General features: G+C 40.5%; 1 protein-coding gene across 1 annotated transcript in view; it reads right to left on the minus strand.

Annotated features, from left to right (window-relative positions):
- The window catches only part of PREP (prolyl endopeptidase), a 182890-nt gene that overhangs the window by 22560 nt on the left and 134396 nt on the right, over positions 1-25934 (minus strand). Inside the window, exons 11-12 of the mRNA XM_056566220.1 lie at positions 6619-6755; positions 4124-4218 (exon numbers count right to left, since the gene is read on the minus strand). Of these exons, the coding sequence (XP_056422195.1) occupies positions 4124-4218; positions 6619-6755 (232 nt within the window). The remainder of the gene's footprint in view (positions 1-4123; positions 4219-6618; positions 6756-25934) is intronic.

Consider the following 25934-nt stretch of genomic DNA (forward strand, 5'->3'; position numbering starts at 1 on the left):
CGGCGTTCGCGTGCATTGTAACAGCCACAGGTGAGGATTATACTATTAATCTTCTAATACAATCTGATTGGTGTTCTTGGATATAAATAGACAGTCTGACTGGGATAGAGCCACTCCCAGACGAAGGTTGCGTACCGAAACGTACGTTGGAGTGGTGCTGTCCCGGTCTCTGCTGATTGCTGTTGTACTCTGGTATATCGCCATACTGTTTTGTATCCCTGCAATGTTATGTTTGTTTACATGCACACTGCACTTTATTTTGCATGCCATATATATTTTTTGCTCTCACTGTGAGATTTATATACATGTTTTCTACATGCTGCTAAACATCCTGTTTTTGCAAATTTGTGTGCAAGATTATTGTATCTTTTCTATCTCATTGTGGTGGATCCAGTAATATATACACTAAACCCAGCCTTCATTGCAGAGCCGGTGACACCACCTTTTAGCCTTATTCCTCCTTGAAAAATAATATTTTTTACTGATATATATACAATTTTTATGTACTTACATTCTACGGAATTAATAAAATGATATATGTTTTATAAGCGACTCCGTTTTTCTCTTTCTTGTTATTTGCTAATTCTGTTTGGAGTTCACATACCTATAGCCAACACCAGTACCTGGATTAATCGATAGTGCTTGGTCACTTACATACTGCTTAGTCATAATAATAATTTTTCACTTCCAGGTCTTAGTTGTCCGTTTGGGTATTACAGACAAGAAATTCAAAAAGAAAAGAACCTCCTCTGTATTATACAGCAGCTGATAAGTATTGGAAGGATTAAGATTTTTAAATAGAATTGACAAATCTGTTTAACTTTCTGGCACCAGTGGATTAAAAAAAAAAAAAAAAAATCCGGAGTACCCCTTTAATGCCAATGTATACCTCCAAAAGGACACCAAAATGTGAGCAGAGACCCAAAGAATACTGAAGATTGCAAGCTAAAACTTTTTACATCAAGCATCAAAAATATGTGATTATCCACACTCTTGGTGAAAATAATTGATAAGTGGTTTTCTATTAACATACCGTACATTGATAAAAATGCCCTTTTGCAATATACTTTACAAAGCTTGATGGACATATGTCTTTTTTCGACCGTACTAACTATGTAACTATGTAACTATGTAACATTGGCTGACAAAAAGTAAAGATGACTGTCTTAAACAGGCTGTGCTACTTGAAACACAAATAGAGAATTTGTTTATTTAGTGAAATTGCAGCAAAATCTCATCTTTTATGAACCGAAGCACGTATATAATAGTAAAGCGTTAAGGGCTATTCGCAAATATAATTCTGATACTAAAATCACTCACTTGTCAATCAAAATCCATTAACCCAAGAGGAAAACAATCAAATCAAACTTGTTGTAGCTTCTGTTCTCAACAATCTCTACACAGGTTTGTATTCTGCAAATGGTGCTAGCAAATTTGATTTCTCCTACTACTGGATCCATCGCAGTCTATCATTAACGTGATTTTTAGGAAATTTTGAACCACCTCTATAAATAAAAGGTTCACTTATCAACAATTTCTTAATGTAGGTTTATTACTTAGTCTTGCAATGTTTATCAAAGAGTTGATAAAGGGGGTGGGGGCCTAAAACTTTTAATATCCAAAAATAAGGTACACCAAAATAAATCCAGTACACAAAGGACCACAACCAAATCAAAATAAGTATGGCCGATTAAATACCAGAGGTGAATCGGTTGTATGCATATTCGTGGAAGTATCCAACAATTTACAAATCCCAACACACTTTTGCCAACTTTGGTTGGCTTCATCAGGGGATAATAAAATGCAGTTGTATATTCTCATGGATATGTCAATCCGCCAAGTAACTTGAGTTACTATAATAACAATAAATGTGCCAAATGATAGACAGCAACCCTCAGGTTAAACAGATTTGCAGCAATACACATACATTTCTTAGAGATAATATATATGTGGTCAGAAGTGGGGTACCCTTGGGGTATGGCAGCCCCTATCTATACCCCTCATACGGCAGTGAAGATGGCCTCTGGTACCTATAAATATAAAACACAAGAGAATAGAGGGCTATAAATCACACATCTCCAGATTCCTTCCTATAGATATATTGTATCTTGTCACACTCATGGCCATAGGAAATAAAATACCTGTAAAAGAAAATGCCCCATCACTTTGATTGCTCCAAGGTACCTAGGGAAAAAGGAGCCACCGCACACAATGCTGCTTGGTGGCTTACTCATGATTACAACTGCCAATCAGAAAGTCTACACGGTGGAGCGTTTACCCACAGTGGCAGGGAGCTGTGTGTTACTAACAGCTACTCAGTGCTCACACTCGTGGAGTCCTACCTGCCTAACACTTTATGATATAACATCATATATTATGTTCTTAAAGGACAACTATAGTGGAACACATTTATATATGCCCTTGCCCGGGCCTTAAAAATAAACAAAATAAACGTATACATACCTTCCTACGAGCCCCCTTTGGTCCGGCACAGGCCTTATGGTCCGGCAGTGCTGACCTCATTCCACTTCTTGGGGACAGGGACGCCGCAGAGCCGTCGGCGTATCACCGGCCGTAGCGATGTCCCGCCTCGGCCTGTGATAGGCTGAGCCCACTGTCATGTAAGAAGCCGGCCAGAGCTCCTTACCTGACAGTGGGCTCAGCCTATCACAGGCCGGGGCGGGACATCACTGCGGCCGGTGATACGGCGATGGCTCTGCAGCGTCCCCGTCCCCAGGAAGGGGAATGAGGTCAGCACTGCCGGACCGTTAGGCCTGTGCCGGACCAACGGGGGCTGGTAGGAAGGTATGTATACGTTTATTTTGTTTATTTTTGAGGCCCGGGCACAGGCATTGGGATTAACCAACTTCTTTGCCGTTATTTATATTAATCATTACCCTAAACTGGTCATAAGATTTGACATCTATAGCCTAAATGACATTCTGTGCTCAACTTGCACATGCGCAGACTATTGCATTGTGCGCATGCGCAATAATCCAGCCGGAACTTTCGCACTACATACAGCGAAATCCCTTCGTACAGCTGCAAAAGCGGGGTGTGACATGCTGATGTAGTGGACCGGCAGCAGGATATGATGTCAGACGCCGCCTCCACGAGTGTGAGCGCCGAGTAGCTGTTAGTAACACACAGCTCCCTGCCACTGCGGGTAAGTGCTCCACCGTGGAGACTTTCTGATCAGCAGAGTAATCGTGAGTAAGCCGCCAAGCAGCATTGTGTGCGGTGGCTTCTTTTTCCCTAGGTACCTTGGAGCAATCAAAGTGATGGGGCATTTTCTTTTACAGGTATTTGATCTCCTATGGCCCTGAGTGTGACAAGATACACAATATCTATAGGAAGGAATCTGTGTAATTTATAGCCCTCTATTCTCTTGTGCTTTTTATTTATATGTACCGGAGGCCATCGTCACTGCCGTTTGAGGGGTATAAATAAGGGCTGCCATACCCCAAGGGTACCCCACTTCTGACCACATATATATTATCTCTAAGAAATGTATGCGTATTGTTGCAATTCTGTTTAACCTGAGAGTTGCTATCATTTGGCACATTTATTATTAGTATTATACTAACTCAAGTTACTTGGTGGATTGACATATCCATGAGAATATACAACTGCATTTTATTATCCCCTGAGGAAGAAGGTTGGCAGAAATGCGTTGGGCTTTGAAAATTGTTGGATACTTCCACAAATGCATACGACCGATTCACCACTGGTTTTTAATCGCCCATGTTTATTTTGATTTGGTTGTGGTCCTTTGTGCACTGGATTTATTTTGGTGTATCTTATTTTTGGATATTAAAAGTTTTAGGCCCCCACCCCCTGTATCAACTCTTTGATAAACATTGCAAGACTAAGTAATAAACCTACATTAAGAAATTGTTGATAAGAGAACCTTTTATTTATAGAGGTGGTTCAAAATTTCCTAAAAATAAACTGTCACGTTAATGATAGACTGCGATGGATCAGGCTTTCCCAATATTTATACTGAGGATCACTCCTCAGTATATGACCGCATTGGACATATAAAAAGGGATTTTTAAGATTGGAAAACCCCTTTAAGCAAGCACAGACACAAAAACACAAAACAAAAAAAAAAAACACTAACCTTTATGCCAGGTTTCCCCATATTCTCCTCCACCCCGGATATTTGCAATAGCAAGAATGCCGCCTAAGTGCCTTACGAAAATCAATCTGGAAACACTGATAAAAGACAGACAAAAAAGTATGCATGTAGACAAATTAAAATAAATGTATTCAAAATTATTAAGATGAAGTATTTACAATGTAAGTATTTACATCCCTATACTGCTCACATGATCACTATCATACCAGAAGTCATTATCTTGATCTACTGTGCTGGGTTTTCTTGGGAAAAAAGACAGAAGTTTGAGTAGTCCAATTAGCCTGGAGAGGGTAGTCAAATTCACATACATGCAATCAATAGGTTTATATTCTAAATGTGTACTCGATAAGGGCAGAGTTACTAAGCCAAAGACCTTGTTTAGGATTGAAACACATGCTGCAGATTTTCTGCAGCAGAAAATGTGCTGAAGGCAAAAGCAGTTCCAACTGGAAGAGGAAATATCAAGGAAGGAGTCATACTTCCCCCCTTCCAGATGGATCCACTTCTGCCTTTGGCACTTTTTCTGCTGCAAAAAAAATCTGCAGCATATCTATGTTGGTTCCCACCAATAAAGGGGGTTTAAAAGAAAATGTTTAACAAATTCTAAATTGAATAGGATAAACAGAGTAAAAGACAATTTCAAACATACATCATCATCCATTTATCGTCTTGTCATTAAATGGGTATTCCTGCCATAGACATCTTATCCCCCTCCCATAGACATGCATGGAGGAGGTGTGGCATGACATCAAGAGGGGGCGTGGCATTTACACACGCGGCGACACCATATGATGTTTATTTTTTATGACATTTTATTTTAAAAAATTGCGAAAAATGTGGTGATTCTAACTTTTATTAACTCCCTTTATTTCTAGTTTTTGTCCCCATAGGAGGCGATAACATGCATACACTGTTCAATACTGGCCTTTTGCTCAGCATTGATCAGTGCTATCGATGCTCTGCTGCTCTAGCCCGTCATGGCTTGCAGGGGATATCAGAACACCCATCGGATGACAAGGAGGCAGGTAGGGTCCTCCCGCCATCCACTCAGCTGATCAGGACCCTTGATTTCTCTCTGGATGTCCCGATCAGCTCCGCTGAGCTACCGGCGCCCATAGATGCCGCATTTAGACGCAGCAATCAAATTTGATTGCAGCGTCTAAAGGATTAACACTGGCCATCAGCTCGATTGGCAGTGTCCAACGTAAACCACGGGTCCTGACTGCTGATAGCAACTGGACCCACCGGGTATGAAACATGCTTGGCTCGTGCGCACGCTTCAAACTGCAGTATCGGGACAAAGGCAATGTAAGTAACTATATTTTGTACTAAGGACACATTACTTTGCATGTGCTACAATCAAATTAACAGTTCATAAACCAACAGAGATGTTGTGCAGGATGATCATGGGCAGTCTTGTACACTTGTTAATTGTCAACCCAATATATCTTTCAAACTTTACAGGGATTATCCACTATTTTAGAAACGGAGCTGATTTCTCGCAAAAACAGTATCACACCCATCCTCAGGTTGCGTGTAATATTGCAGTTCAGTTCCATTGAAGTGAATGGAGTCAAGCTGTAATATCACAAACAACCAAAAAAGAGCTGTTTTTAGAAAATAATTACTGTTTTCTATTCCTAGAAATCTCCTTTAAAGGGGTACTCTGGTGAAAAACTTTTTTTTTTAAATCAACTAGTGCCAGAACGTTAAACAGATTTGTAATTTACTTCTATTAATCCTTTCTGTCTGACAAAAGTGCTCTCTGCTAACACATCTGTCTGTCTCAGGAACTGTCAAGAGCAGGATAGGTTTTTGCTAAGGGGATTTCCTTCTACTCTGGACAGTTCCTGAGACAGATGAGTACCCCTTTAAGCAGTAATGAGAGCTGATCCACTCTCATGGCAGCCTTCTGAAGGCCTTGGTGCCTGCTCCAATTGATCTGCTATTATAGTCATAAGGCTGTAGCTGTATGTAGCAGATAAATCAATTCAATGCTTTGCAATCATTTGGTTATAGATGCCCCTAAGAGGACATATCCCATCAAAGGTCTGATCAATGCAAAAATGGCATAACTACACATTACAAAATAAAAACTACACATCATGGAGCAAAAACCAGCGCTAACATTTCTTTGTTCAAAGGAAATTTTTAATTTATCTAAGTAGTAACACAATGAAAACAAAATTGTAAAATTACCCTGCCCCCTAATTTGCTAAAGTTTTTTTTTTCAATTTCACCTTCCAAATAATGATATTGCTTCTCTTTTGTAGTGTATTTTATAGTAACATGAAGGATATCAATACAAAGTACAATTAGTACAGCAAAAAACAAACCCTAATATGGCTTTGTAGATGAAAAAAATAAATGTGTTATAGCTCCATATTTGTCATTTTCCTGCCTCATTAAGAGGTTAAAATGCCACCTGTCTGTATTTTTGGTATGGATAATAACTCTTACCAGTACAAAACGCTTACCTGTAATTTGGAGTAATGGATATATTGAAACCACCATAGCCATACAGAAAGGCAGGGTGAGAACCGTCCAATTTAATACCCTTCTTATGGACAATAAACATTGGTATTTGAGTCCCATCTTTACTAGTGTAAAACTCCTATGAGAAAAATAGAAAAATAAACTTGACATACTATGTTGTGTTTGTATAGCAAACAAGACATATTATATTATGAAGGTGCCCATTGCTATTTACTAGAAATACATTCATGTTGCACATCACAATCAGCAAAACAACAAAAATAAAGCAACAAAAAATATATGAATAAAAATTCATAAAGAGGCACAATGGAACAGCTAAATCTGTCCTATAACTCGAGCTCCTGTCTTGGGAAGAATGCATAGTGTATTTACTTGTTGTTAAAGTTTGTTAATTGTTAAAGTTTACCTAAAATCTACCTGAGGAACAAAATGCTTTAGCAAAGATTTTTATTGCTTGTTTCTTCACTTGACCTCAGATACCCTAAATAGAATATAAGCTTTCCTACGATCCAGCCAAAAGTTAAGTTGCAGTGATTATCTTGCTGTATGCTGATACATAGGCTGATCAATTATGGTTTAGCAATGAAACATTAGGCTTTTAAGAAGACTTCAATGCAGGGGTCGTTTGACAGCAAATTCAATCGTGTCTGGAACTGGTGCATTTGGGCAACCAGTTTGTTAAATGAACAATAAGCAATAATGGGAAATGTTTCCATTTCAACAGCTATAGCAGGGCTCCCAATTGAAACAAACTTTACATAAAATAGAATGAAGCAAACAACTTGTGCTTGTTTACACAAATTTGACATGCCTTTTCCAATTCTCATAAATTATAAAACCACTGCCCTAATTAAACCAAGGGCCGAAGAGTATAAACAAGGAACACAAAGTCAAACACTACAATTTACAATATCCCGTTGTTTCCAATAGCTTGTATTTGATAAAGTGTGGGCCCATCAGATAAACAACTATACAAAGAAAGGCCACAAAAAAGTCATTGTACTATTGTGCACAGGCATCAATAAAGTTGTACTCAGGGCTTCACACTCGCGCTTGTGACTGCAACCATGGCATACCTACCTGTGAGAAATACAATAACCTTAGCAAAGCAGTCAGAGGTGTGCCATAAACTGCGTCCGAGGGCACGCCTTTAGTGGGCATACCCTATAAGGAATGAATAAATATAAGGGAGGGATCGGCGGGTTTTGCAAAACACCACATACACCCCGCCTTATGGTACAGAGGACGTTATATACTCACGCCCTCCTGCACTAACTCCTGTAAACTCCGCCTAGAAAGAAGGGTGCTCAATACTTACGCCCCTCACACAAATACAGCCTTAACAGGCTTAATACTTGAACTCAGGGCTTTACACTCGTGCTTGTGGTTGCAACCGTTGCTTACCTACCAGTGAGAAATACAATAACCTTTGCAAAGCGGTGCCATAAACCGCTTCCGAGAGCACGACTTTAATGGGCAAAAAGTCAACCTGGTAGGATGAATAACAATGATAATATAAATCATATATTAACACCTCACACTCTAGCCACCTCACATACCCTATGCTGGGCTATATCTTGCAAAACAGAATGCAGCTATCCATTAATCACCACGTAAGCTGATACCTAGTACTGAGAAGCTGTGTTAATCACGACCACACTGAAATAAAATGAACCGTCACTGAACCAGACCCGCTTCTGTACATATTAACCAACGGCAAGAGGGAAACTGTTAAATGCTTGCCAGGCATTAACATAGTGTTGTCCCTGCCATTAAGAGGCAAAAATATCTTGTTAGACCAATGATAAAACCTGACAACATGATAGACCTCTGAAGATGATGACCTTGTGACACAAGTTCACCTGTAGATTAAACGAGACTCATGTAACAGCTTACTTGAGGATGAGACCTGACTGTACACAGTCAGTCATACCCTTAGCTGTGAGACCTGAAGTAGTGTCAGTAGTAACCTAGGTAGTGAATCCCCCTGCAGATGTGGCAGGTACTATGAATATGTAAGCACTTGATATCGAGAAGTTGTGCTTTGAATCAACGTGTCAGTAACAATACCTATGTGGTGCATCCCCCTGCAAACGTGGCAGGCATAACGGGTAAACAACCACCTATATGTCGGCATGTAATTGCTCTGAAAGGCATGTCAATAACAATAACCTGCGTGGTGTACCCCCCTACTGATGTGGCAGGTATAACGGGTAGACAACCCCTATGTGTAGTAAAGTTAATACTCTGAAGGTGTGTCAGTAACAATAACCTATGTGGTGTATCCTCTGGTGAACGTGGCAGGCATAAAGGGTAAACAACCACCTATGTGTAGTAATGTTATTGCTCTGAAAGCGTGTCAGTAACAATAACCTGCGGTGTGTGTCCCTCTGCCGACGTGACAGGTATAACGGGTAAACAACCACCTGTGTGTCGTAATGTTATTGCTCTGAAGACATGTCAGTAACAATACCTGCGTGGTGTATCCCCCTGCAGACGTGGCAGGCATAATGGGTAAACAACCACCTGTGTGTCATAATGTTATTGCTCTGAAGACATGTCAGTAACAATAAATTGCGTGGTGCCCCCCTGCAGACATGGCAGGCATAACGGGTAAACAACCACCTGTGTGTCTTAATGTTATTGCTCTGAAGGTGTGTCAGCAACAATAACCAGCATGGTGCCTCCCCCTGCAGACGTGGCAGGCATGATGGGTAAACAACCACCTATGTGTCGCAATATTAGTGCTCTGAAGCCGTGTCAGTAACAATAACCTGCGTGTTGCCTCCCCCTGCAGACTTGGCAGACATAACAGCAAAACAACCACCTATGTAAGTATGTCATTGCTTTGTGTCAGTTATAGTGCACCTCCTGCCGCCGAGGCAGACCTGACGGGTACACAACCATCTATGTCTCAGAACCCAATTACTGTGAAATATGTCAGTGACAATAACTATGCAGCGCACCCTCCCCCCTGAGTAGACATGTTAGGCACGAAAGATAACCACCGCCTGTGTGTCATGAAGATATTGCTTGTGCACATGTGTTAGCAACAATAACTAAATAGTCTCATCTCTACTGAGGAAAGGGTCAATATACAAAGCACCCTGATACGCATCTAGAGAATATTACCGCATTGATACCGCAATACAGAAATTACCGCACCAATACCCCAGTTAACAGCAGGACTTTAATCCAACCCATTACTAATCCAGCCACCTGAACTTGGTCATCACTGCTCACATCCACATCACCTATCCGGCGGATCTCCACTTCCATTGAGCTGATGTCACACGCCGAAATTTCCTCCACGAGGCTTCATTCCATCTATCTCCTTGATCGGCGGCATTTCTTGGTCTGTGGCAGGCAGACCAACCGCAAGTGCTCACGCCTGCGCACATCAGCCTCTTCGGGACGGACAGCAAAACAGCTAGAAAACTTTGCTTATCCATCTTTTTGAGCCGGTAATTATAAGTATATGCTGACCATACATATGTGATAGCGGACTGTGATATCAACTGATCCTCTGTTAACGGACTATACATTTGCCAGATTATTGGATCAAAGATCCTCAGCGGTATTGCACTATATTTATAGCAATTTTTATAGCATTTTTCCTCCCCACAAGGGCCCTGCGTAAGGAGTCATTTTTCATATTGTCATATTATATTGCTTATTTTATTAGCGGTTGTTATTTTATATGAATAAATACTTTATTGTATACATCATAAATTTGAAGCAGAGTTCAAATTCTTTATCCTAATTTAAAACCATCATGTATCAGTTTTCTCTGGTATTAGTCTAGAGGTGAATGGTCTCTATTTTGTTTTACTATAAGTTTTTCCATTGTACTATGTGGTGTAAGTACTATCCATTCATACCTCGACTAATTTTTTGTGAGCTTCACTACCAAAATACTTTTTCTCTAATAACTAAATAGTACCTCCCCTGCAGGCATGCTGTGTGTGCTGTAGGATGCCTAAAGCATGGTGAGAACATTATGGAAAGATACTATGAACATCTGCCCCGTATTTAATTCTGTAATGTACATGGGGTAAACTAGACAATACGCCCCAGATGAATACAAAACATACATAAGTAATATGAATAAAGTATTGAATACATGCTATGCACAGATCACCTCCTGCAAGCATGAGAATGGACAAGCACCAGCCGTACGTGTAGAAATAACTACACGTGAGCACAGTGTAAACTATAAGCGTATGAGCTGTATAAATGGTATGAGCGTGTGTATGATCTAAATACATGCACCACATAGAAGCAATCACTATGCACAGTAAATACTATGAGTGTATGCACCGCACAAACACGAGTGCACAAACACCATGAACCTTTGTATGGCACCAACGCCACGAGCATCCAAACAGCACAAATGCCAGGGGCGCATAGAACAAAAGCGAATGAACAGTAAAAGCCAAGAACGTATGAACAGTATAAATACTATGAGCAGTATTAATACTATGAGCGTATGAACAGTACGAATGCCATGAGCGTATGGCCCGTGTAAATGCCATGAGCGTATGATCTGTATAAATGCAATGAGCATATGATCAGTATAAATGCCATTTGCATATGATCAGTATAAATGCCATTAGCTTATGATCAGTATAAATGCCAATAGCGTATGAACAGTATGCATAATGAACGTAGAGATAATGCCATGAACGTATGTAAATGCCATGAGCGTATGACTGAAATAAATGCCATGAGCGACTGAAACAGTATAAAATCCATTACCATATTGGCAGTGTAAATGCCATGAACGTATGTAATGCCATGAGCATATAACCACTATAAATACCATGAGCATATGAACAGTATAAAAGCCATGGGTGTATGAAACAGTATGAATGCCATGAGCGTATGACCAGTTTACAGTCATGGCTGTAAATGTTGGCACACCTGAAATTTTTCAAGAAAATTAAGTATTTCTCACGGAAAAGGATTGAAGTAACAAGTGTTTTGCTATATACATGTTTATCCCCTTTGTGTGTATTGGAACTAAACCAAAAAAGGAGGGAAAAAATGGGCTAGACAAAGTTATTTGCTCCCTTAACTTAATATTTGGATGCACAGCCTCTGGAAAAAATAAGTGAAATCAGTCGCTTCCTATTACCATCAATAAGCTTCTTACACCTCTCAGCCGGAATGTCGGACCACTCTTCCTTTGCAAACTGCTCTAGGTCTCTCTTATTGGAAGGGCAACTTTACCCAACAGCAATTTTAAAATCTCTCCACAGGTGTTCAATTGGAATTAGATCTGGACTGAATGCTGGCCACTTCGGAACTCTTCAGCGCTTTGTTGCCATACATTTCTGGGTGCTTTTTTACGTGTTTATATGTTTGGGGTCATTGTCCTGCTGGAAGAGCCAAGATCTTGGACGCAAACCCAGCTTTCTGACACTGGGCTGTACAGTGTGACCCAAAATCTGTTGGCAATCCTCAGATTTCATGATGCCTTGCACACATTCAAGGCAACCAGTGCCAGAGGCAGCAAAACAGCCCCAAATCATCATTAAACCTCCACCATATTTCACTGTAGGTTCTTTTCTTTGTAGGCCTCATTCTGTTTTCGGTAAACAGTAGAATGATGTGCTTTACCAAAAAGCTCTATCTTGGTCTCATCTGTCCACAAGACATTTTCCCAGAAGGATTTTGGTTTACTCAAGTTCAATTTGGCAAAATGTAGTCTTGCTTTTTTTATGTCTCTGTGTCAGCAGTGGGGTCCTCCTGGGTCTCCTGCCATAGCATTTCATTTAATTTTAATGTCGATAGATAGTTTGCACTGACACTGATGCTCCCTGAGCCTGCAGGACAGCTTGAAGATATTTGGAACTTGTTTGGGGCTGCTCATCCACCATCCGAACTATCCTGCGTTGACACCTTTCATCAATTTTTCTCTTCCATCCATGCCCAGGGAGATTAACTACAAAGCCATGGGTTGCAAACTTCTTGATAATGTTGCACACTGTGGACAAGAGAAAATCTAGATTTCTGGAGATGGACTTGTAACCTCTAGATTGCTGATATTTCCCCACAATTTTGGTTCTCAAATCCTCAGACAGTTCTGTTCTCCTCTTTCTGTTGTCCATGCTTAGTGTGACACACACATACACACAATGCAAAGACTAAGGGAACTTCTCAACTTTTTATCTGCTTTCAGGTGTGATTTTTATATTACCCACACCTGTTACTTGACCCAGGTGAGTTTAAAGGAGCATCAAATGCTTGAAACCATCTTATTTTTCCACAATTTTGAAAGGGTGCCAATTATTTTGTCCAGTCCATTTTTGGAGTTTGGTGTGACATTATGTCAAATTATTTTTTTTGCTCCTTTTTTGGTTTAGTTGCAATACACACAAAGGGAATAAACATGTGTATACCAAAACATGTGTTAGTGCAATACTTTTCTGTGAAAAATATTTAATTTTCTTGAAAAATGTCAGGGGTGCCAACATTTACGGCCATGACTGTATATGTACTGAGCATATGAACAGTAAAAAAATGCCATGGGCATATAGACAGCAAAACCCATGGGCGTATGAACAGTATGAATATTGTGAGCATATGACCAGTATGAATGCCATGAGCGTATGAGCAGTATGAATGCCATGAACGTATACAGAGCATTAATGGCAAGAGCGTAAGAACAGTATAAATACTATGGGCGTATGACCAGTATGAATGCCACAAGCATATAAACAGTATATATTCCATGAGCGAATGAATACCATGAGTACCTAAACAGTATATATGCCATGAACATATGGACAGTATAAATGCAATGAGTGTATGAAAAGTGAAAAAACGCCACGAGTGTATGAACAGTATAAATGCCATGAACGTATGAGCAATATTGATGGCATGAGCGCACAGCATGAATACTATGTGCGTATGACCAGTATAAGTGCCACAAGCACATTAACAATATAAATGTCATGAATGTATGAATAGTATCCATGCCATGAACGTATAAACAGTATGAAACGGTATGGATGTCCTGAGCGTATAAACATTATGGATGTCCTGAGCGTATAAACAGTATGGATGTCCTGAGCGTACGAACAGAATAAATGCCATGAGCATATGAACAATATAAACGCTACAGCGCATGAACAGTGTAACTGCCACAGCGTATGGACAGTGTAAATGCCACAGCATATGAACAGTGTAAATGTGAAAAGCATACGGACAGTATAAATGCCATGAGCATATTAACAGTATGAAAGCCATGAGTGTATGAACGGTATAAATGCCTTTAGCATAAGGACAGTGTAAATTATCAATGGAAATCAAATTTATCAACCCATGGAGGTTTGGATATGGAGTCACACTCAAAATCAAAGTGGAAAACCACACTACAGACTGATCCAACTTTGATGTAATCTATATATATAAAACTCAGCGTGTGTGTGTGTGTGTATGTATGTATGTATGTATGTGTGTGTGATGTGTGTATGTTCCACAAAAACTTTCAAACGGCTAAAGATATTAACATGAAACTTGGCACACATGTTACTTATATGACAACAACAAACATAGGATAGGTGATTTAACCATTACTCACCCCCATTTGCCAGGGGCGGGGCTTGTGTTTTAAGTCCCATGCAAGTCAATGGTAAATATATGTTACTGCATAACTTCCAAACGGCTGGACATATTTCGATAATACTTGGCCACATGTTACTTATATGTCCACTTAAAATATAGGATAGTTAATTTAACCCTTAACTACCCCCGTTTGTGAGGGTCAGGGTTTTTGCTTAAAGTCCCATGCAAATCAATGGGAAATGTATGTTCCCATATAATTTCCGTACGGCTGGAGCCATTTCAATACCTGGTACACATATTACGGGTCGGGATATGAGGACAGGATGGGAGGTCGGGATAGGAGTTTGGGATAGGAGGACGGGATATGAGGTCTAGATAGGAGGTTGGGATAGGAGGACGGGATAGGAGGTCAAGATAGGAGGTTGAGATATGAGGACGAGAAAGGAGGTCGGGATAGGAGGACGGGATAGGTGGACGGGATAGGATGTTGGGATAGGTGGACGGGATAGGATGTTGGGATAGGTGGACGGGATAGGAGGACGGGAAAGGAGGACGGGAAAGGAGGACGGGAAAGGAGGACAGGGAAAGGAGGACGGGAAAGGAGGACGGGATAGGAGGACGGGATAGGAGGACGGGATAGGAGGACGGAAAAGGAGGACGGAAAAGGAGGACGGGATAGATGGACGGGATAGATGGATGGGATAGGAGGACGGGAAAGGAGGTTGAGATAGATAGATCATGCGGAAACGGAATGCCCCCTTTCCTGTACATTGCCATGGCCCCGTACAGGAGGGGATAAAGTTCAGAGCACTACAAATCCCATTCTATACTCTTGCACTATTGTATCTCCCAAATCAGGCTTTTGCAACCTCTCTGGTCTTATAACTGCTCTCATGTGATAGCTCTAGTGGTTTCCTGAATGCATGCTAGAGCTGTCATTACAGGGCAGATGTAAGGGATTATTTCTTTAGTGCCCAAGACACTTAGGGAATTCCCTGGGGACACTTGGGATTATGGCATGAGATGAAATAAAACTTTGTTTTTGAAGAAATGGGCACTTTCAAGATACAAAAACTTTTTATATGTTTTACATCTTGGCAAAACATTAACCTTTATAATATACTTCATAAGAAAATGTTATTTTCTTTTTATAGAAATAGATGGCTTATAAAATCATGGCTTTGTACAAGCTGAAGCACAGGCATGGACAAAGTCCAGTAAGTGAGGGTGGGCTAGCACTCCTCTGTGCTCTCTCCTTTCTTATAGTACTCCTCTGTGCTCTCTCCTGTCTGATAAGAGTATATTGGCAAAACATTAAACTTTCTAAGATGTACAACATGCAAAATGTTTTTGAATCTGACCGTGCCCATTTAAGTAACTAGTATGATATTACTTTAGTATGTTTTAACTGCTTCACACTGCACCCATCTAGCATCATCATTGTTTTGTGTCATATCTATTAAGGTATGTGCTCTGACATAAAAAAAAAAATATTCTATAATCAAAAGAATGGAAATGAACTTACTGCATTTTATCTGGTTTTAGTTTCATTTTCCTATCACATTAATAGATATCATGACTATCAGACAAATAAACCAGGGCTTATCTGTGAGAAGACTTTAAAACCTTCTATATCACAAAACAGAGCAATCAGAAAAATTAAGTTCTGTATTGCACAAGAAAACAAATGTTAAAAAAAATATATAGCATGTACTTTTTATCTGGCTTTTAACAAGACCAATAACTTCTTGAAGGTTTTACAGTAAAATATATACACTGGAAATGCCTTGGGTGTAAAAAACAATCCTGCAAGTCACAAGGAGCTAATTATACTGAACGAAAACCTCAGGAGAGTCTATAAAAAACGGCACATCCGTGTTATGCGCTTGTTCAAGATCACTTGCCGCACACACTGAGGAAAACCTGTACTTGCTTTGTCCTTGCATGTAACAGGAGTCCTGAGCAAAGCTAAGACAGAAAATGTTATCAAAAAGCACATTTTCTTATTTTAACATGTTACACTGTCCACTAGTGACATCTACTTCATGTGTCACTGTAATAAAATATAAATTTATTTTAGCATTTTACCTTTACAGTTATGCAATTGACAGCCTGTGGAAATTGTCAAGATATTGGAGGTCACACATCAAAAATGTATCTTAGGATAAAGTCTTCTTCTTGTGTTACCCCAGAAACTTGTTTGACAGTGTGTTAACAATCTTATCAGGAAAGATGCATATGGGATATGTCTGTTGCCTATGTATCTTTGGAACAATTGTTTTAGAAGAATATTTTTAGAAGTATTTGTGGCAATGTCCATATACATATTGATAAATAATCCTCACATGGTAGAAACTTCCTGCTGAAAATTTATGGCTAATTATGGCTAATCCAAAACATAATCCTGATGTGTTACAGGCTTTAGATGCATGTGGATTTCACCAATGCTGCAAGTGGGGAAATCTGCATACATGACAATTTGCAACATGATATTTTTACAAATCTGCAGGTAAAATCTGCAAGTAAAATCTGCAGTAAGGCTGGTACTTGTGTATTCACCCTTAGGGTAGGTTTTGCAGCATACAGTTGTGCTCATAAGTTTACATACCCTAGCAGAATTGATGATTTCTTAACCATTCAGTAAATATATATGATAACACAAACTTTTCTTTCACTCATGGTTAGTGGTTGGCTAAAACCATTTATTGTAAAAAAAAACAAAAAACTGTTTATTCATTTTAAATCATAATCGCAACACAAACTACCCAAATGACCCCGATCAAACGCTTACATACCCCAGTTCTTAATACTTCTTAATAGTTCTTAATGCATTGCCCCCTTTATCATCAATGCATCAATGACAGCTTGAAGTCTTTTGTGGTAGTTGTGGATGAGGCTCTTTATCTTCCCAGATGGTAAAGCTGTCGATTTTTCCTGGCAAAAAGCCTCCAGTTCCCCTAAATTCTTTGGCTGTCTTGCATGAACTGGACATTTGAGGTCTCCCCAGAGTGGCTCAATGATATTGAGGTCTGGAGACTGAGATGGCCACTCCAGAACCTTCCCTTTATTTTGCTGTAGCCAATGACAGGTCGACTTGGCCTTGTGTTTTGGATCATTGTCACATTGGAATGTCCAAGTACGTCTCATGCGCAGCTTCCTGGACGATGAGTGCAAATTGTCCGCCAGTATTTGTTGATACAGCAAAGAGACAAGCCTCAAACATTCTGGCACAAAGTCATTTGGAGTGATGAGACTAAAATTGACCTGTTGGGACCATAACCGCCACATTTGGAGTGGAGTCAACAAGGCCTTTGATGAAAGGTACACCATTCCTACTGTGATACATGGTGGTGGATCGCTGATGTTTGGGAATGTGTGAGTTACAAAGGCAGAGGAAATTTGGTCAGAATTGATGGCAATATGAAGGCATGTGACGTACTTAGACATACCAACATGATAATGATCCAAAACACAAGGCCAAGTCGACCTGTCATTGGCTACAGCAAAATAAAGTGAAGGTTCTGGAGTGGCCATCTCAGTCTCCAGACCTCAATATCATTGAGCCACTCTGGGGGAGACCTCAAATGTGCAGTTCATGCAAGAAAGCCCAAGAATTTAGGGGAACTGGAGGCTTTTTGTCAGGAAGAATGGACAGCTTTACCATCTGAGAAGATAAAGAGCCTCATCCACACCTACCACAAAAGACTTCAAGCTGTCATTGATATTAAAGGGGGCAGTACACGGTATTAAGAACTGAGGTATGTAAACTTTTCATCAGGGTCCTTTCGCTAGTTTGTGTTGTGATTATGATTTAAAAAGAGAAAACACTTGTTTGACAATAAATGGCGTCAGCCAACCACTAACCATGAGTGAAAGAAAAGTTTTTGTGTTATCATTCATATTCCCTGAACAATGGTTAAGAAATCATAAATTCTGTAAGGGTATGTAAACTTATGAGTCGTTTTTCTGCAGAAAAGAAGCACTACAAAGAGGATACAAAATATCTACATAATGAATAAATGTTGGCTAACAAAATAATATGCATGTTTAATGGTTTCAAAAATCTACACCATTTTTGTTAGACAGGTTCAGAATAAACACTGTATGGCTGTATCAATGAAGATATGCTGTAAATAGTGTGGCCTGTGGTTCTCCAAGTCTTGCACCCTTCCCATCCCAAATCCCCCACTCACTCCCAGAACATGGACCATGTGATTCCTGTCACTACAAAAGAGCCTGGCTGATCTAGCATTTGCTCCCAAGCAGGCTCCTTGCACACGTCAAAGCACAAGACGAACAGGATAGAGTGCAGGGAATGGGCAAGTTTGGACCTGACATGAGAGCAAAGATTGCTGAAAAAATATAGTTCAGGAGTGGTGTGCTCTACAATAAAGCTGCTGTACCAACCAGGGAGATCAGGGCACCATGTGGTCCCTGATGAGTGTAACTACCAGCATTTGATCAAAATCTTTAAATATGTTAAAGGATAAAATAACATTCAGGAGATAAATTTTTTTTTTTTTTTTTTTATAAATAAGCAACTAAACGAATGAACATGGAGGCACAACATGGAGAAAATTTTAACCAAGAAAGTAAAACCCCTGCTACTCAAAGGGCCCCCTGTGTTATATATACCACATACGCGGTGCTCACTTACGACCCCTGGACTACAAGAACTGTGCTTTAACCACTGAGCGATTGCGGTGTGCACTGACAACATTCATGTCTCATATAGACAAAAGATTGTGTTAAATTAATCCAAGTGTAAATATAACAGTAGACTTTTATCCCAATCTTAAAGCATGGACATTTGCCCATAGCAACGAATCACAGTTCAGCTTTAATTTCTAAAATGTTTTGGTAAAATGAAAACAGAGCTGTGATTGGTTGATATGGGCAACTAAGACGTTTTTTGTCTCAACGTTTTAGTAAATCAAGGCCAAGTATCAATGGTAACAAAGATAAAACACATAGTATATAGTGCTATCCTGCAGTATTATGCTTTTTATAATTTGTCGTCTACTTTACCATTGGTACATTATCCACAAGAAGAGGACAGACAGAAGAGAATATTGTTTCAGAATTAAGTATCACTGTTTAACCCATTAAGGACCACGGGTGTCCTGGACCTGTATGCCCGTCGGAATTTTGGTCCCCGCTGCTCGCCGGGCAGGGACTGGACAGGGAAATCATTCAGCAGGCATCCTGTGACAATGTCTCCCCCCATGTTGGCAATCGCGGTCATATTGGTCACGTGTGTACCAATGACCCGGAATTAGAAGTTGATCGGCGGTGTATGATACACTGCCAATCACCTCCTGTTGCTGGGGGGAGGTGGCGATCACATCAACTCCCCAGATGAGCTGCTAATGGTCGGACGATCTATCGATCTGATGCGACCAATAGCAGCCGGCAGAGGAAGGGTTAATGTTCCCCTTCTCTCAGCTCTGCTAGCCCACCAAGTTCAGCCAGCGGGTAGAGGTGAGAGAAAGAGCCAGGGACCCCCCCCCCCCCCGCCTCTGACGAGATCTGTGCCCCTCAGGGCTATAGAAGTGGTCTCCTACCACTGGTTAGTGCAGGGTGAGTTTTGTATGAAGGGACAGGTAGGAGTTAAAAATAAAACTAAAATAAAAAATCCCCTGACCCTCTAATAGGTCCTCCGATGATAGTGACCCAGAGGCCAACACTAGTATGAGCATCCATGCCACTCGTAATAGAAGTCCGACCCCCCAGACAAGCGTACCGGAGCTCCCTTCCAATGAACCTGTCTGGAGACCCCCAGAGGGATATCAGCCACAGATTCCTGACTTTGTTGGTGACTCAGGAATCTGGACTGACCCAGCCGGATACACTGAAAGACTTTTTTTGTTATTGTTATTTCAGTGACGACTTTGTCAATCATATAGTGGAGCAGACGAATCTGTACGCCCAACAGTTCATCGCCCACCACCCACATTCGCTTTTGGCTAGGCCCAATGAATGGTATGCCATCAATGCAGCCGAAATGAGGACATTTTCGGGTCTCGTGCTAGTCAAAAAACCCAGTGTCAGGCAGTACTGCAGTGGGGATGTCCTCTACCAGACCCCACTCTACGGTATGGTCATGGCACGGAGGCGGTTCAAGGCCATACGGATATGCCTGCATTACATTGATAATGCGGCATGTCCCCCTGAAGCGATCCTACCTATGACCGGCTTTACAAAGTGAGGCCAGTCATACATCACTTTGGGGGGAAACTTAGGGAGGCTTACGTACCCCTCAGGGAGCTCTCTGCAGATGAATCCCTTATCAGTTTTAAGGGGAGACTTATCTTCCGCCAGTATATTACCTCGAAGCGGGCGCGGTATGGCATGAAACTCTACAAACTTTACAAGAGTACCTCAGGGTAGTTTAGAGTATATGAGGGACGGGATTCCCATCTTGAACCCCTAGAATGTCCCCCCACTCTGGGTGTTAGCGGGAAACTCGTTTGGGACCTTGTTCACCCATTGCTGGATAAAGGTTACCACGTGTACGTGGACAACTTTTATACCAGCATCCCTCTGTTCACATCCCTTGCCACCAGATCCACGTCCGCTTGTGGGACCGTGCGGAAGAACCAGAGAGGCCTCCCTCTAAATTTTGTTCAGACACCTATGCCCAAGGGTGAGTCCCGTGCCCTTACCCATGAAAATATGTTGCTGGTCACGTAAAAGGATAAGAGGGATGTCCTTATGCTGTCCACAATTCATGGTAACGGCAGCTCACCTGTTCCTGTGCAAGGTACCACAACACCGGTCCTCAAGCCTGATTGTTTTCTGGACTACAATCAGTATATTGGTGGAGTTGATCTCTTTGATCAAGTCCTTAAGCCATATAACACCATGCGGAAAACACTGGTATAGTACAAAAAAGTTGGGATCTACTTGGTACAGGTTGCCATGTACAACTCTTTTGTACTGTCCCAGGACGCTGGCAACAAAGGGACATTCCTCCAGTTCCAAGAATAAGTCATAAGGGCCCTGATCTTTGGCGACTGGGAAAGAGCAGGCCGGAGTTCCCAAGGAACAGGAAATATAGGTGCCAGGATCATCCCAAGCCAGCACTTTCCAGGTGAGGTCCCCCACACTGGAAAGAAGGGATGACCCCCCCCCAAAAAATGCAGAATGTGTCACAAGAGGGGGATACGGAAGGACACCACCACTCAATGACACATGCCCTGATTATCCGGGCCTCTGCATTAAAAATTGCTTCAGGGAGTATCACACTTCCATGGAGTACTATATTTTCCTTTTTCATTTTAATTTAAATTTTCCATAATTTGACCCCAACGTACCAAGTCCAGGGTACATTCCAAATATTAACCCCATAAACCACTAAATAGCCCAAAAAAACTCTTTCATCAAAAAAAAAAAAAAGAAAAAAAAAAACCTGTTAAGACCTCTGGGGGTATTTTTTCCAAAAATAGGTCATGGGTCACTGAGCCACTAGCATCAGGGTCTTTTTTATGTTGCCTCAAATGCGCAGTACTCTCTCCACCTGTGCCCTGTACGCATTTGAGGCAACAGGTTAGAGGATGGCCACACACATCACATTCTCAGAATGATGATTCAGAGCATAGGGTCTGGGGCGGGCATATTTTTTACCTTTGGCTATGGTGTGGGTCATGATTCTGGGAACATAATTGGCACATCAGTAGTAAAACTGTAATAAAAAAAAACTTAATTGTAAAAAAAATAAAATTCATTTACACATCCAACTTTAACAAAAAGTCGTCAAACACCTGTAGGGTGTTAAGGCTCACTGTACCTCTTGTTATGTTCCTTGAGGGGTGTAGTTTCCAAAATAGTATGCCACGTGGGTTTTTTCGTTGCTGTTCGTTGCTTCCTAAATGTGACATGCCCCCCAAAAACCATTTCAGCTAAATTTGCTTTCCAAAAGCCAAATGTGACTCCTTCTCTTCTGAGCATTGTAGTGTGCCTGCAGTGCACTTGATGTCCACACATGGGGTATTTCCATATTCAGAAGAGATGGGGTTACAAATTTTGGGGGCATTTTCTCCTATTACCCCTTCTAAAAATAAAAAAATTGGAGAAAAATCTGCATTTTAGTGGAAAACACATCCAACTTAAACGAAAAGTTGTCAAACACCTGTGGGGTGTTAAAGGACATCTGTAGTGCAATATAACTTTGGATAGGGGATAAGTTATAGATCGCGGGGGTCCGAGCGCTGCCCCCCCCCAAGGATCTCCTGGATGGGGCCACGGAAGTATGCTGGAAAGGGGGCATTCTGTCCACGCATGACACGGTGGCCAACACGCCTCCTCCATGTACCCCATAGACATCCATGAAGGGGGCATGTCTGCCACGGATTTCTGCTGGGGTTGAAACTGCACTTCCTGCAGACTGACGGACTGATGTGGCCCCATCCAGGACATCCCGGCTCTATAACTTATCCCCTATCCTTTGGAGGACTCTATTAAGGCTCCCTGTACCCCTACTGCACTCGCAGGACACTTAACATACACATATGGAGGTATTTCCTTACTCGTGAGAAATTGAGTTGCAAATTATGGGGGTGGGGGATTTCTCTCCTTTTACCCCTTGTAAAAATTCAAAAACTGGGTCTACAAGAACATGTGAGTGTAAAAAAATGAAGATTTAGAATTTTCTCCTTCACTTTTCTGCTCTTCCTGTGAAACACCTAAAGGATTAACAAACTTTCTGAATGTCATTTTGAATACTTTGAGGGGTGCAGTTTTTATAATGGGGTCATTTATGGGGTATTTCTGATATGAAGACCCTTCAAATCCACTTCAAAAGTGAACTGGTCGCTGAAAAATTCCGATTTTGAAAACTGTGAAAAATTGGAAAATTGCTGCCGAACTTTGAAGCCCTCTGATGTCTTCCAAAAGTAAAAACATGTCAACTTTATGATGCCAACATACAGTAGACATGTTGTATATGTGAATTGATATATAATGTATTTGGTATGTCTATTTTCCTTACAAGCAGAGAGCTTCAAAGTAAAAAACAAAAGATACATTTTCTAATTTTTCATGAAATTTTGGAATTTTTCACCACGAAATGAGGCAAGTTACGACAAAAATTTACCAATATGTTGAAAAAAAACTATCTCTGAATCAAATTCATAAGTAAAAGCATCCCAGAGTCATTAATGCTAAAAGTGAGTGATCAGATGTGCAAAAAAATGCTCTGGTCCTTAAGGTGAAAATGGGCTTGGTCCTTAAGGGGTTAATTGGAGATGCAGAAAAAAACAACTGAATTTTGTGTTAATTAACACCAATTACACATTTTAGTTTTATATGCATTAAAAAAAAGTTTAAGGTAGAAAGCGACTAATTTTCTCTTACTTGAATCCAATTTTGTATCTTATAACGTAACAACTAAGAATTTTTTATTTGTGTTTACCTGTAGTAAATTCCTTAGACAATATCTTTGCCTTATTTGAACAGTTTTACAAAGGAGATTTAAGTGAATTTGCTTTCAACAAAAACCAAAATGGCTCTACTGTCTGTCTGTTTATCTTCAAAACTTGATTCCTCTAACAACAAAGCAAAACACTAAAAAATATTTATATTCCCTGCAAAGGAGAAATATGGAGCAACCCAAAAAATGTGAAGCACGCCAAACCCAACAGCAGTGTCACATCAGGATGACAAATGTGCAAAATGGATTTGAACAAAATTCCTGAAAAATAATTAATATTTAGCTAAAAGGATCAGCACTTCCTGCTACAATTTTACCTTTATTAGGAAGATGCTGCTCGTGGCTGAAAGCCTTTTTTTTTAAACACATAACCAAAGACAAATCTACAACTTCTATGATAAAGAAAGCCTGAGATCTTATGGCCTGGCCACCATGTTGTAATAGGCCCTGCCAGCATACTGGCAGCATTACAGAGCTCAGATGATAAATTCAGAGAACCATCTAGGATTTTCACCTGTTAATTCACAGGGTTTAGATAATATTGGTACCTCTACAGAGGTTTCTCAGGGACCAACTGTTTTAGTTTCTACTGACTGACTGTTTTTCTCATCTAGTTGTGCACACACAGCAAACTCACAGATAAAGGGAAACCACCTAATAACATTTGCCCTACATTAAAGGGCATCTTACAGCATGGTCACCCGCACTAACACGAATATACAGATAGATAGTGTGGGTAACCATGTTGCTAACTCTCCTTACTGGGTGAAAACTGGTGCAGCCATTTAGGAGAAAACCATCTTTTGTTAATGTGGTAATTTCTTTCTCTGCGAAAAGGAGGTGGGCTGCTGCTGTACGTGTAATGCTTTTACTGCCCGATAACTCAATCCCTTTCTACCACCACCATCACAATTATTTATCCCCCCTTCTTCAGCATGTCTGTGAAAGGGATTGAGTTATGGACACGGGGCAGACTTATCAGCCTGAGCGGTCGGGAGAAAGCATTGCACATACAGCAGCAGCCCGTCTCCATTACACAGAAGAAGAAATGACCATATTAGCAACAAGATGTATTTCTCCTGAACACGTGCACAAATATTTGCCCAGGAAGAAGTGTTAGAATCAGGGTCACCTGCACTACTTGTATATTCAGGCTAGTGCCTGATGTCAGGTTCCCTTTAAGGATCCCTTCCACATAGAATGGGTACAGATCTGAAATTTGAATGAATAAGCTCTATATGCATGAATATATTATGGCACAATATTGGTACAGTACATTTAGTGCCAAGGGCAGAGTCTGATACCATTCTTTGCATGTTTGAGTGAAACAGTATAATAATCTCTAGATACTGATGCAAAATAGATGAAAGCAACATGACCTCTTAAGCTGGCTATCCTTCTTAGGGTTCTGTTCTGGGCTTTCTTCAATATATAAGAGAGGAACAGAAAATAGTACGGAAGAGATGACCTGCAAAACGTTCATATCTTATAGAGGGTTTTCTCTTAGGAGAATAAGCTGGTGTTTATCCTTTAGTAGAATTGACATATCCAGACCAAGAACATGAAAGCAGTTGAAATGTTCATATAAAGGGAAATGTATTTTGTCCTATTCAATAAAACAGATTAAAAGCTTATCTGAGCTGCAACGTGATAACAATACTTTCTGCAAGAACAATTTCCATTTAAACTGGCATCTTCAAACCAAGCAAGGGAATACAATGTATATGTTTGGTATCAAACAAAGCGGTTCATACATTTTCATCCTTTTCAAAAAACACTGTTCAGCTTCAAAACTGGGCATAGATTCAGTTGTCCCATGCTGAATGTTTCAAAGAAACTATTTATATTCAGGATGGTAAAATGAATGAAAAGAAAAGCTTCATTCACACACAAACAGTATTCATCTTCTGGAGTTGGCAATAAACTTACAGGAAGAGTTCATTATATGCAAGGTTCACTCTAAAGAAATGTCCTCTGTGCATTATAAACATGAATTTCACTTGACCAAAATATTATTTAAAGGAATACTATTACCGTAGGAGCAGATTATACATCTCTCTCTCCTCTCTATATCCCCACAAACTGGCCACTTTATTAGGTACACCTTGCTAGTACCAGGCTGGACCCCATTTTGCATTCATTCTTCATGGCATACTTTTCACGTGGTGTTGGTAATATTCCTCAGAGATTTTCGTCCATTTGGACATGGTAGAATCACAAAGTTGCTGCACATTCATGATGAAATCTCCCATTCCCTCACATACCAAAGGTGTTCTATTAAATTGAGATCTGGTG

Source organism: Hyla sarda, chromosome 3, assembly GCF_029499605.1.
Source record: "Hyla sarda isolate aHylSar1 chromosome 3, aHylSar1.hap1, whole genome shotgun sequence".
Taxonomy (NCBI): Eukaryota; Metazoa; Chordata; class Amphibia; order Anura; family Hylidae; genus Hyla; species Hyla sarda.